At 37.2% G+C, this 14920-nt stretch overlaps 1 protein-coding gene across 1 annotated transcript; it reads right to left on the bottom strand.

Moving 5' to 3' along the window:
* Positions 1 to 6794: 6794 nt before the first annotated feature.
* SECISBP2 (SECIS binding protein 2) lies at positions 6795 to 14210 on the bottom strand (the record flags this gene model as incomplete). Its single annotated transcript, XM_010187936.1, has 7 exons — positions 6795 to 6904; positions 7709 to 7910; positions 8660 to 8814; positions 9543 to 9763; positions 11759 to 11888; positions 12330 to 12468; positions 14041 to 14210. Coding segments are annotated over 7 exons (1127 nt in total), but the record flags the coding sequence as incomplete, so codon positions are not given.
* Positions 14211 to 14920: the final 710 nt, after the last annotated feature.

Here is a 14920-nt window from a genome sequence, read left to right on the forward strand (position 1 = left end):
AACTCCACCAGGCATCACCTAGACGGTGTTCTCTGTCATTCACTCACACTCCTACTACTAATTTATGTCTCCATATTTGTAGAATATTAGTTTTATTTCCAAATTATTTAATAACTTAAGACAATACACTGAGAAAGTGCAAAGACTACCTTTTTTTTTTTTGGTGTGTCTGCCTGTGAAATTATCTAAAATTTATTTAGTTTTCGGGACACTGACTAGAGTCAAATCTTCTTCTAGAGAAAGATATGCCACATGGATTTGTAATCTGACATGCTCATAGTAAAAGCTGGTTTCTGTAGTAGGTTACCTGTTCTCTCATGCTTGCAAAAATAGTTTATTTTCTTTTAACCTCAAATCTCATTTTGTCTTCCCTTGCTGAGGCTAGTCTGGACCCCAGGGCCTCGAGGGAGAACTGGGCACGTTTTAAACATCAGAATTACTGCAAAGTTCTGAGCTTGGCCCAGATGTCTGTCTTTTAGATGAAAATAGTCCGATATTGCCAAGTACACTTCAGTCAACCTTGCTGATTTTCCGGGAACAGCTGTTCTGTCCTCTGGGCTACTGTCAATCTCAGATTTATTCAGATTCTGCCCTCACAGGTTAAGACAAATAATAGCAACAAGGCTAAAAGATTAGTTCGCTTTTTGTTGTAGATCCAAGCTTCTCCCAAGTTCTGTCTTGCCTAATTGCCTGCTGTGACTAATGGTTCTGTGCCTTTTCCAATCCTGCTTCTTTCATTATTAGTTCCAGCATCTTTGACACACTGAGTTCTTGAACTTTTTCCCCTCCTGGCCTTTATTTCAGATTTTGCAAGGCATGTCTCAGATGGTTTCTGCTTTGATCAGCAGCAGGTAACGTGGCCTAGCTCTACAGGAAATTGCACAGGCAGATAGTGCTGATGTTAATCATCTGGTCTGTCATGTTTGTGGGGCAAGGTTCCCTTGTGAGGATCCAGGCAGAATCCCTTTATACATACCAGCTCATTTACAACTTTTGCTTGAACCTAAATGACCAGTGCTAGATCCTTTTTAGCCCACGTTTTTTGGTACCCAGAATTTCAGCTGAAGAAACCCAAGAAACATTACAATCAACCATTTATACTTTTCAGCCTAATCTTGAGGTCTTAGGCTTTTGTTTTCTTTTCAAAGACTCATCTTGTGTTTTCTTACAAAATAACCTGACTGACATTTTTATAGGTCCAGACAACTCCTATTTTATCTGGCAGAAGAATGGACAGAAGATGAAGGCATGCATCACTGAGCAATCTCATATGCTGGTTGATGGCAGAGTGCATGTTCTGAGTTGGGTGAAAGATTCAGTATCAGAAAATACAGAATATAAATGTTCGTTCATCTCCAAAGTTGGGAACACGACGTCACAAGTGCGCATCACAGTGGAAGATAAAGGTAGGCTGGTTTGGATCTATGCCATCTTTGGCTTGACCCCGATATGAGGAAAGCTCTGTAACTTTCACCTGTAAAACATGCATATCTGAAGATGATAGCTTTTGCTTACTGTCTTAGTACTCACTTCAGTTGCTTATGAAAAGGTTTTAAACCCATAAAAATGACTCCTTCTACCTCCTCCCAACAAGGGACTAACCTGCAAATTAGCAGTTATGATCTAGAGGTGAAACAAAAACTGCTGAACTAATGAACACAAATTGGAAGTCAAATGAGTGCTAGAACTGCCAGAACTCTATAGGGTGATGTAGAAAAATTCTTCAATGCCAAGGAAGTCAGATGGTAAAGAGAACCGCCCCCCCACCAGGATTTTCTAAAAAATCCGATAATTTGTAAACCAATGGCAGTTGGGTGAGGTCAGTTCCTACCTCTTCAGTGGGATGCTAACTGGGCAGTTGGGTGACTTCAGCAGCTCTGCAGGATCTTAGGTACCCGGAACTGACCAATGCAACTTGAGCATCTGTTGCAAATAACTTTTGAGAACTTATCCAGGTCTGAATAGTCTTTAAAAAGAGAGCAGGACCAATGAGATGGATTTTCTTGGCAGCATGAAGGAAAAAGTGAATTATTTTTAATTAGCTGGTTAATAAAACATGAATTTGTCAAGAACAGCTCAACCCTTCTTTCTTCAGTGACAGAGAAAAGCAGTAGGAGTTACACAAGTTGTCTTGCCATCCCTTCAGTTACTTTGAAGTCTGTCCCAGAAGCAAAGCACCTCAATGGAACTACTGTAAATGTAAAATAGAGGGAGGCTTTCTCTGTGCTAAAAGCATTATATAGAATCACAAATCATTAAGGTTGGAAGAGAACTCTAAGATCATCAAGTCCAACTGTCAACCCAACACCACCATGCCCACTAAACCATGTCCTGCATCCATACTTCTTGCACATTTCCAGGGGTGGTGACTCCATCACCTCCCTGGGCAGCCTGTTCCAGTCTTTGACCACCCTTTCAGTAAAGAAATTTTTCCTCATATCCAATCTAAACCTCCCCTGGTGCAACTTGAGGCCATTTCCTCTTGTCCTGTCCCTTGTTACTTGGGAGCAGAGCCCAACACTGACCTCTCTACACCCTCCTTTCAGGTAGCTGAAGAGAGCGGTAAGGTCTCCCCTCAGTCACCCCAGCTCCCTCAGCCACTCCTCATGCACAGTTGTTAGTGTCCAGAAGGATAAACAGAAAATACTGTATCTGTGTGTGTTGCTGCCACAGTGTTACTCTCTGCAAGGAAAACTGGCAGACAGGATTAGAACTAGAATTTTACCAAGATGCAGTAAAATAGCCCTTCTGAAGTTCTCAATGGAATGAAGAATAACTACACAACATTACCAAAAAAATGGGGAAATTACAAAGTGGACATAGCTGTATCATATAATTCTTATCCCCAGGCTTGCTATGTTTTAACTGGAGCATTCCTGTGCTACTTAGATGGGGTTGAACTCTTAACTTGTAGGTTGCATTTTCTAGACCTTGAATCACAGATAAAGGCACTGAATCTATTTACTCTGGAGGCTACAAAGTTTGCTGCAGAGGGGACGAGACATGAATAGAATCTGTTTTCAAGTAACATGAGAAGAGGTAGGGCAAAATAAAGGACAAGACAGTGGCTTTTGTTCCTTCTGGCGCAATCTATCGTTACCACAACTGAATAGATACCAACTTCCTCCATCACTGCATAGTCTTGTAACCATCCCATGTACAAATTCCTAGACAGTGCAGGTCAGGATGGATGGACCAAGGAATTTGATATCTGGAGAAGTGCCATCAATGAACATGACAAGATGATGCAGAACTGGAAGAAAACATGGGTAAGGATTTTGGGGAAAATGGTATCTCCTACAGTAGTTTCTACATGATGCACTACAGTCCCAATTTCAAAAATGGCCTATGATGCTTTTTGCAACCAAATGTATTTATACAACAAAGTGATCAGCGCTCTTGTACATGTACATTCTTGACCTTCTCAGCAGTAAAATCTGCTTGATCTATGTGATGGCTATATGTGAGCTTGCTCCTTTAGTCCACTAGCCAAGTGCTGAGCAGTCAGTAGTTTTTATCCTGCCCAAAACAGTAAGTCTGTGTTTACTGAATATAGCATTAATTACTACAGATGAGAAATTATAGATTAATTTCATCACATCTGTAGACTAATTGGCTTACTGAGACTACTGGATTTCATAAATGGTACTATCCCTTGAAGCAGTTCTGCATTTAAAAAAGTAGTCCATGGTAAGCTTTGAATGTTTTTCTCCAGCAGTTAGAACAAAGATTACTTTTGATAACTTTTGGATAAGACACATGCTTGTTGCATGTGGAACAGTTAGTATAGGCAACCTTTAAACCCTCTTTTAATTTTTAAAGCAGTATTAACACAATTATGAACATTTTCTTCTTCAGGAGAGCTGCAAGAAGAAGAACAGCCTCTAATGGATAAATGAAAGAATAGGCCAGAAGTAGAAATGTATGCACGTTAAGAGTACCTAGTACTCTTACTATCACAGCATTCAAAGAGATATTTGCGAGTGCTAATGCTGGCATTAAAAATGGTATTCAGGAGAATCACCTGAAGCTTGAGGCGGAAGAGGATATCCTTACTGCACCAAAGCTTAAGTAAGTTATGTGCTACAAGAGACCTACCCCATGCTGGAGCTCTCTCTGGTTTTCTGATGCCAGTTCTTTCAGCTTAATAGAGAACAAAAGAGGTCTCAGTAAGACTTGTGCTGCTCAAACAATATAATATGATGTATGGTTTCTGTCTTGAGTTCATTAAGCAAACAAGTTAATTTTGGGCTTGAGGATGTTGGCATATGACTTAGAGATTAATAACAAGATGTGGATCACATTTATTTAAAGGCATTTCAACTGGCCCATTTATTTTCTTTTAATATGTTTACCCTTATATGCTGTTCCCAGTGTTTTGAAGAGCATTCCTTTCTGGTGTCAGCAAGTTCATTTGTTCAAACACTTTCCTCTGGTAGTAAAGCTTTTGTATCTAATAGAGAACTTCTGATTAATGCTCAAAATACAGACAGATTACAGTGCACCCACGGTAAAACAGACTCTTTAGTTTACTGCAAATTATTTGTCTAAGATTACAATTGCATCAAGTTCTCATACTTCTAGTGAACAACTGCAGTGAAAATGTGAGGATCTACTTAGTCCACAGTGAAACTGTTATACTGCATTGCTGTTCAGAGTTTTGTCTTTCTGCAACTAATAAACAAGTCTGAGGAATAATTCAAGTTTTCTGTCTTATCTTCTCAATAGTTTTCAACAATCTGGAAACAAGTATGATGCTAAGAATCACTATAGCTTGAGTACACAGGGACAGCTGTTCCAAGCAACAAGCAGAAAGCTTCATACCATCGTACTATCCCTAAGTTATACCCTAACTGGCAAGATTTAAATTAGATTGTTTCCCACATTGAATAAAGCATTTTTCTTACTCTAAGACTTTCCTGAATGCCCCCTTTTTTGGCAATCATAAATGACTGCTGATGCAGACTTCTGACATGAATGTTCTGAGAGAATTTTTTCCCCATTGTATTTTTCTTATGACATCTTTCATGGCTAAGGAACAACTATAAAAATATTTTTTCTTGAATTATCCCTCCTCTATTTGTTCAACAGATGTGGAGCAGACTTAAATTTAGTTCTGTAGTGCTGAGTGGGAAGGTAAGGCTTTGCAAGACTGAGCTCAGTTTTACATGAACATAGCTAAGCTCTGCCTTGTCTCTGCAGCACAGTACTGCAAGTAGTAAAAAAAGACTGCCAGATTTGTTTAGCTCAACTTCGTGAAAAAACATCTGTGTAACAGAACTAGTCAACACAGCAGTGACCCCTCAGTGTTTTGGGGGTTTTTTGTTACAGTTAAAGAACAGGAATTAACTCCCTAAGATTTGATCTACCTAAAATAGGTAATCCTATCAAAGTGGCACAAGGACAAATAAATCACAACTTACCTCTGGACCAAAAGTACCCGGTGGCCAAAACCATTTTTCATCACTGGGACTTTTCATCCTCATTTTCCATTTAAGATCAGACAAAACTAATAGAAGAAGATCATCGTCATAACTAGTGACCAACTGGACATTTCAGCTTCAGCCTGCCTTCACTTTACAACCTTATTCCTCAAAACTGACATTTCAAGTACCATTAAGTGCCCACCAAAAGAGTTTACTTGAGTCACAACCAAACTTTATTGTATAAAATCTGTTACAATATATTGATTCTATTTACATTCTACAAAACTGTTGGAATTTCAAAGTTATTTGAAGTTTTTAGATCACTTTGAACTTCACAAGGCAGCTACTTTCCAAAGTATTGCACTACAAACTTTCCATGTAGGGAAGCACTTACGGACACACTTAAGAGATGCTGGCAGCAGCACGTGGCGTCTCTACCTATCTATCTTTCAGAGCAGCTGACAAAAGTCACATGTACATCCTCCAATTACTTTCTTTAGGCTTGTCCTCCTATGTCTGCAACTTGTAAACAAAGGTATTTATACAGAATGATCCCACTAAGGTGCTCCACCACCACTATGAGCACAATTTGTTTTTAAGATTTTATTTCCTATAAGATATAAATTTTATTTCCTGTAAGATATAAACTTTCCTTATCTTAGATACAAATTTGATCAAAACCTACATATATACACCAACACAACCCCAAATTGAAGGAATAAGGAGTCTGTCAGCATGGAGAAGGTACAGACAGGACAGCAGGCTTGTGCATTTGGTATCCTTCAATATCACAGAATGGTTTGCATTAGAAGGGACCTTAAAGATCAAACTTCAAAGCAGGCCCTGTGATAAACTAGTCTCAGTAGCAGCAGAAACATCCTCATTGTACACTTAATCAACTTCATAAAATTTCTAAACACTGTATTTTCAGTTCAAGAATTTCAGACCTTCAGACTTAATTTAGTTAATTTCAGACCTTAGGCCTTCAAGAAAGTTATTTTGGTATATTGTATTCCTAACAAATCAGTGCTAGTCCATAAAACCACTAAAGTATGCCAAGCCAGTTCAAGCAGTTCACAGCTAAGACAATTTGCTGCTGTCATCTGCTATAGTAATCAGCCAAATACATAGAACGTAAAAGCATTAGCCAGTGCCTCACGTGCTCCAGGGTGTATTTTGCTTAAAGGGATTCAGGACTGTTTACTTAGCTGACTTCTTCAGATATTTCTTAAATTATTTTGCTAACCTCTTCCTAGAGGTTTAAAGAAATATTTCTTAAATTATTTTGCCAACCTCTTCCTAGAGGTTTAAAGAGAGAAAAAAAAAAAAAAAAAAAGAATTAGAAGTCCAATAGAATCGGGTCTGGATTTACTGATCCTCTTCCAAATTCACTATCACCATGTCAGCAGCTGCACTCTTTTCCAGTTCCAGAGCATATGGGTTATACTCTTCTTCAAGTTTTCTCTTCCAAATTTTAACTAGAGAATATTAGAATTTAAAAAAAAACAACCAAACAACAAAAACAACAGATTACTGTGTAATACTTAAGGAAAGCTTAAAATTAAGAGTCACACAATTCTCTACTTCTTCCTCAAAGTAAATGCTGCGATAAGTTGGCACAAGGACATGTGACACATGGACACCGTGTGACATCAGATGAGGCACGAAAGATTACTTTAGGAGTGACGGGATCCATTGAGGTCCTTGTGTCTAGCCCCCTACTCTAGCAAGACTAACTGTGAAGGTGGATCCAACTTTTAAAAACTCAAGAGGTTTTAAAAACTTTCAAAAAACTTTAAGTTGCCTAGTAACTGATAACTGTCGTTCTATGGTAACTGTATAAGCAGAGCTGGAGGAATGTGCTTCTAAAAGTGGGAGGCCTTCACAAAACAAACATTTTTGGACAGGAAGATGCATCTCAAAACAGGCTTCAATACAAAACTTAAGTCCACCATAATTATGAAGTATGTACTTTCTTAAAAAAATCCTGGTTTTTTTCTAAAATAGAAATAATAAGGAGCTCTGTTAAACCTCCTGGGACAAAGCAATGAGTACAGCCTGCCATGAATGCATTTCAGACAGGAATTTGCTCTAAGACTTTCTCAGCAAGAGCTGAACGCAGGTTTATAAAATTAGGAGGGCTGGAAGGGGGCAGAAATCACAGAAAAGTAGAATTTTCCCCTTACTAACCACTAAAGTGTCAAGTGTTTCACTGAAAATTGTAGACTTGAAGAGCACTTTGAATGAAGAGAAAATGGAACTAAAAGCAAGTCAGTACTCACTGTAATTTGGTACATCTTCATCACAGTCCTTGGAAGATGTTTTACCAGTTTCTGATAAGCCATTTTTTTCACATTCAGTGGTTAGGATGCTGGGTTGGGTTTCTCTTAGTCCAACTTCAGCTGCTTCCTCTAAAGCTGCTATCATATCTTTGTAGGCCTTCCTGGCCTCTGCTGTCAGTTGTACCATCCTATGAAAATGGTCCTATGGAAATATAAAATATTAGTTAAGCTTAAATCATTCAGTAAGTTTTAACATGTCCATGAAAATATGTAATGAGATTTCCTTATTCAGAACATCTATGTTCATATTTAAGTGTTGAAACCCAAAGCAGTTGGTTTATAGTCAGTAAGAACTGAAAGGAAGAGGTGACAAGGGATGTTTTGCTAAAAATCAGGAATTATTTTTTTGCCTTAACTAACAAATATAGCTTTGTCCACAAAACTAACCATGGCAAAGTTAAAAACATAGTTTCACATTTTACATCCATTTCCAAAGCAAGCTTGTTATCCTCAAGATTCATTCAAAAGGTTATTCAGGTAACCAGAAGGCGATCTTTAAAACTGCCTTCCATAGGTCTACCTTTGGCCTTTTCCTGTGATATGATTGTTTATAAGCATCCATTGGCTACCTAAATGCTACAGATCCAAGGTGGCTAAGTACATGTAAAGACATGAAAACCTAAGCATTTATAAAAACACCAATTCTCTTGAAACAAAAAAAACTGGAAAGAGATCTAGATGGAGGGGATGTCAGGAAGAGATGGCCAAACTACTTTTTTGAACAGTGCTGAGTGGCTGCACTTGTAAAATCTATTTTTCCCCTGACCTGGGATAAAAAGTGTGCAAAAGCAAAACAAACAAAAACCCTTTGAAGTCAGAATATTTTTTTCCACTTAGAGCTAAAAAGTAAAGCTAAAGAAAACACGAACCTACCTACGTATTTCAGCTTACCTGAGCCCCATCATAGCTAAAAATTCCCACTACACTGACAGGCACTGCTTTGTTCACACAGCGGCCTAAGGCCTTCCGATTAAGAGCAAAAACAAATGGAATATTCTGTTCACAGGCACAGTCGATGATGTTGTGTAGAGTCTCGTCCAACCCACCTGGAGCAGACAACAGAATTGGTAAAGAGACTATTCAAGCTGATCATAAATAAAAGGACAGGACTGTTAAAAGATGGCAAAAACCACCCCAAGATTATGGGTGCATTTTGAAATTACAAGAGTTTATAGGAAAAAATATGTGGATCGCAATAATAGCACTAGATGTCCATTTTTAAAGGAGAATTTGACATTTTTTTCTTAATTATCAGTATTCTTAGGCTGCTACTATTCCAAATTTTGTAATGTGTAAGTATAGTTTCATCTAGTATTAAAAAGACCCATCTGCTAAGAAATTATTTAAAAGTTAACAGAAAATAATGACAATAATTAAAACAGATTTTAAACAAACTATCACTGACAACCTATAGTCAACCTGTGGCCTAAAAAATACTGATATAGCAGGACTTATTGTGGTGGCACAGCTAGCATCAGTAACCACTGTCTTTTCTCAGCTCTGCCAGCACAATCTTTTGTGCAGCTGCACTGCAAATTGGTAACCAAACAGATCCTAGTTTCAGGTAACTTCCTAAAACCCCACATGGTCTTGACTCAGCTCACACTTTAGCAGCACAGCAGAAAACAGCCTGAAGAAGGAAGGCATCTTTACGTGACTGGATTTCAAAGGTTACTCAAATGTTCCTCCAATAACAAACTGTTGCCAGTATACTGAGTCTGCTTTTAAAACTTTTTTTATTAAACAAACTTTTAAAAAAAACCCACTTATTTACCCTTTGATTGAATCTTTTCGCAGTCAGGAGAGATGATTACACACTTCAGTTTTTTCAGCTTCAGATGTTTCAAAACTTCTCTAAGACCCATAACAAGCCTGCGTTTTATCTTGGCCTTTACTGGGTCTTTCTGATACAAGCGATCTTGGAAACGAACCAGTTCTTTTAAGAGATCCGTCACACAACTGTCAACTTCTTTACTAAGTACCTGACTGCAATAACTGGAAGAAAGAATCAGTTAAATGTAAAACCCCCTACAATTACAAATACGTAACACATATTTACATAATATGTAAAATATAAACAGTTAATCTTCTGCTCTATGTCTTTGTCTTTCTATTTCCACTCCAAACACTTTTGTTATATAGATGAAAAAACAAAAATTTACCTAAGACTTTCTTCAGTGGCTGAGAATTTACAGAAAGTTTCGTTACTTCTGGTATCTGGCTGCCCTGTCAAACTATAGTAAGAATACATACACAGATGTACAATAAATCTATCTATATATATATAGTATCAATCAATATAAATGTACATATGTTTTTCTATTGAAACATTTTTCTGAGGACATTTCTTTTGACCTATATAAATCAAAGTACAGCATCTGAAGTATAAAATTCTAATTTATTTCTATAAGTACAAGGCTACTTATAAAAAAGATGGAAATCTCGATCACATTCCTCCTCCCTAAGTTCATATTTTGTCTGTTGTCCTGCTTCACCTATCAGCCTATAGCCTTATGGTGTTCATAAGCAAAGGATAAAACCAGATGTACTTCATCCTTCTAGTATTCCCTGGGAAAGATCAGGGTTCCGATTTAAATTTTTCCCCATTTTTTACACAAATAATAGTTCAGTAAAAAAGGGTATCAAAGAGAAAAACTAAAGCTATCTCAACTGCACAGTCAACACAAAGATGACTGTGGCAAAGATGCCACGTGGCAAAATCACAGAATCACAGAAGCACTCGGTTGGAAATGACCTCCAAGATCATCACGTCCAACCGCTCCTGTCTGCCCCCTAAACCATATCCCTGAGTACCTCGTCTACCCGAGGTAGTTAAAATAGGAGGAGGAGGAGGAGGAGGAGGAGTTAAAATAGTTATTATTTTAATAACTTATTATAAAATTAATAGTAGTTATTAAAATAATCTAAGATTATGAGAAGATAGAAGATTACGAGAAGAATGTAAGATTATGAGAAGAGAGATCAAGATCTATCCCAGATCTCAGAGAGCCAATTATCTCTAGTAACAAATAAAATTTCAAGTTTTTATTTACTATTTCCAGTTGATTTCCCTAAGTCTCAAAGACAAGTCTACTAAAACACCAAGAACTCTGAAAATCTAAAGACACAAAATATTCTAAGCTTTGCTGAATGCCCTATAACAGGAAGGACTGAGTTGTCCTGTACATATTCAACCCAGACTGTGCTTTCAGTAAAACAGTGTTGCATAGACCCAAATTAAGTAATTTTTAGTGCAATTAAAAGTTAAATTAGAGCTAACATATGGTATCAGGAAGATAAATAGCTGTATCAATATTAACTTTTACTATAACATGAGCTGCAAAAAGGTCAGTGACACCTTTATGGGAGGAAAACTAAAAGTTAAAACACTGCTTACGTAAAGCAACTGTTTTAAACTGTCCGACCTCTTCACATATAGTAATGACTATTACTTCTTTTATAAGGAAATATGTGAACACATCTGTTTAAACAAAAAGTGCTTGCACATAACCACCTGTAAATCTTACCTTTATTTCTCTGCCTAGCCACAACATGAAAATGTCATCTGGCTAGTCCCATTCTTTACACTTTTGCCTCTTGGTCTGGCAGCAGAAAATCAAAGCACACACAAAATATAAGTGTCTGCCTTAAATATTAAGCTAGTACTCCATTTATTTAAAATATGGTACTTCAATAGCAGCTCCTTTTCCTTCCTTAGCCTCTACTGAATTTCTAATCTTTTTTTCTTTCCTCCAAGGAACAAGCATTTTGAAGTGAGAATTACAACAATGTGCAGAGTATTCCTCTGAGTATGATTTTAATTTGTGTGTCAGCTTATGGAAAAACTGAAAAAAAAATTTAGAATCATCACGCCAAACTCCAACGAGCACTGCACAGAATGCAAGTTAAGTACCTTGTTTGAAAAATGTTATCAGTACCGTATCAGCAGTACTATAAAAAAACCCAGACATCAATACAATCAATACTTACTCTCTAAAATTCCTACTATGGATTTTTGGAAGACTGGAGGTTAGCTGCTTTGAAGTTATAGAACTTTCTGTAGATTCCTTGATCCCCATGTTCTCCAGAAACCCTTCAGCAACTTGTGTTACGGGAACAGCTATCATGGAAATAAAGATATTTCAATGAAAAGACGGACCAAAAAGTATTGTGTGTATTGGCAGGTATCTCTTGAAGTTCCATTACTTTAGTATTACAACAGACTGCAATAGTAGAGGAACAGGTCATACATTTTTTTATCTCTTAGTTTTTATTATTGTACCTCTTTCTAAACAGATTGCTAGAGAGATGCAGGAACTCTCATTACGACATACAAGAAAATCCAACAGGCATCAAAGTGTGGAACAGTAATGAGAATCCAAATTACTCAACTACATTGGCTAACAGCCTTGGCACATTTCAAACTCTAGATAAGCCCAAGCTGAACCTTAGAAAACTCTGAAGTTACAGCTTTCATTTGGCAGTATTTGGTACACATTTTTGAAAGCAGTAAATGTGCTCACATCTACGTACTGTATTATAGCCTTCTCCTGAAAGATACCTGCTTGACTATCCTGTAGAAGTGTTTCATCTTCAGTAATATTTTCTGCAGACTGACAAATATTATCTTCATTTTCTGGTACTGCTCTCTGTTCTAACAGGCGTTGCTGTTTTCGTTGTTCTCTTTCTTTCAGAATAATCTAAAATAATATATACAAAAATCAGATCAAGTCAACATCACCTAGATAACAAATCAGTTTTTCTTACTAAGTGTTTACATACAGACCATTCATAAAGAAGTTTGGGACTATCGTTCAAAGTTTACAATATTTGGTTGTTTGTTTTTTTTAATTTGCACATAAAAAGGAGGAAATATATTCCATAAATCTACACAGAAAATAACTTTGTCCTTGATTACCAGTCTGGGTGGAGAAAATAATTACTAGGGATCAACTACAAGATCAGAACTAAAGTTTAAGCAACAAATTGCCTCAATGCAGAGAAGCACATGAAAAAGCCTCCCTCTTTACCTTTCTTCTACAGACTGTCAATTTGCAGCACATCAGCCAAACATTCAAGTATGTTAATTAATATATAGAGAGATATATATATACACACACACAGAGTAACTCAAGTATATACACACACACACACACACACACACATATGCACCGTTACTCTTCCTTCTTATTTCTCTACTAAATATCAAGAAAAATTTTGAGTCAGTCTAATAGATCACTGTCTCTGAATTTCCTGGCTGAAGAAAAATAAATTACCAGGGACAGCTAAGCTGCACAGCACACAGAAGAAAGGAAAGCATGACATATGATGCATTCGAACATGCTACACTGCAGGTAAAAGCAAGTTCCTTTCTATATGTCCACTAGTTCAGCTAATCTATCCAAAATCTGTAACAACTTATACCACAAAATCTAACTGCAAAAGTAATTTTATTCATTTCCATTTGTCAAAGATGAACAAAGAACAAAAATAAGCTCCATGCCATACTTGGAACACAGGTATTACACAAAGCAAACTGTCTTCTCCATCTTATTTTGGAAAATAGATGACATGAAGACAGAACAGCCAGAAGACACAGTAATTACTATCACACCCCAGTTTGTTATATGTTATATATTGTTTATATAGTACAGTTCTCAAATTCAATTAAGCAGAACAGCATGACTACTAAACTAAAAAGAAGAATTTTTCTAGACTAAAAAGTGACCTAGTGATGGAGTCACATCTCAAAATTCTCTGTATAGAAGACACTGACAGGAAGCAACATGAATGGGCAAAAAGAGAAGATATGAGAGAAACCTCCATGTGGATCTAACACTAGTTGCTGCAGAATCAAGTGAATTTCTGTCTTGGAAGAGCACAGAAACATGAAATACTACCTTTGTTTGATCCATTCTTCCCAGTCCTGCAAATAAGCGTATCTTGTCCAAACCAAGTAAGATTTCTTTGGGTGTCCCCCTGTACCAATGATGTGCAAACACTTCTGTAATAGCACTTCTTCAGCTATCAAGTGATTTAAGTGAGAAAATACATTTTGGGGAAATTTGCATTATGCTACTTAGCAAGACTCTCCCGTCTTGTCACTCCCCCTTTCTTTTTTTTTTTTTTTAAAACTAAGGAAAGCTAAAACTGAATTTAGACAATGGATGCTGAGACACAGAACTCCATACCAGAAAGCTTAACAGACTCACAGAGTAATACTGAAGCTACATTAGTCTATATTGTGCTAATTAAGGTAAAAATATTAGCACCTTTTTAAGAGGTGTCGGTCTCTTTGCTTTAGGCACTTCTCTCTGTTTCCCTTTCTTTACCAAGGGAGCGCTGGAATCCAAAGGGTTATGTGGCATCTTCCCTTGGTTTAACCGGTGACCTTTTGTGGCTGTCGCAGGTTCCTTAGAAAGCAACGGTATGGCACCACCAACTGGGGTAAAAAAGAAAAAAAAGGTCTGCATCAGACAACTATAACAAATATCTAAACTAGAATCCAATGCAAGGTTAACGACTGGATTAGGACTAGTACACACTATTAAATTTGTGTTGTGTTGCTATTAAGAACATTTCTAGGGAATCCCGTGTCTTTAAAAAATGTTATTTACTAAAGATACTCCTTGCAAAAGACTGACATGTCCTGTACTTTTATTATAGAACTAGAATTACAAGCTCTGTCCCTGAACTCTCAAAAGTGAAATCTGCCAAAACACTGCACTCCAAGCTACCTTCAACACAATGCCATACCAGCTTGGTAAACCCTCAGGAATCTCCATGTTTCATAATAATGGCATTTCCTCCTCTACAAATTCCGTACTGCACTATGATGAATACTGAGTTGCAGTATTTCAGATTTTAGATTTAATTGCTGTAAATAATCTTCCTCCTACCATTTGTTATGCCGTAATGAAGTTGGATGAACTTCATTTGTAGATGGATAATGAGTAATGCAAAGCTACAGCTACATCTCCCTTGCTAAACCAGCACAGCTCACAGGAGATGTTTGCTTTACTTGCATTTTTCAGACGGTTTAGAGCACAGAAGCTTTCAATGACTGGCTAAGTCACTGAACCTGAACCTTGCGAACCATGACCTCACATCCTAAAAACTACATTCCCTTTCCAACTCACTATCAGCCGGAAC

The sequence above is a fragment of the Mesitornis unicolor genome, unplaced genomic scaffold, assembly GCF_000695765.1.
Source record: "Mesitornis unicolor isolate BGI_N332 unplaced genomic scaffold, ASM69576v1 scaffold29317, whole genome shotgun sequence".
Classification (NCBI taxonomy): domain Eukaryota; kingdom Metazoa; phylum Chordata; class Aves; order Mesitornithiformes; family Mesitornithidae; genus Mesitornis; species Mesitornis unicolor.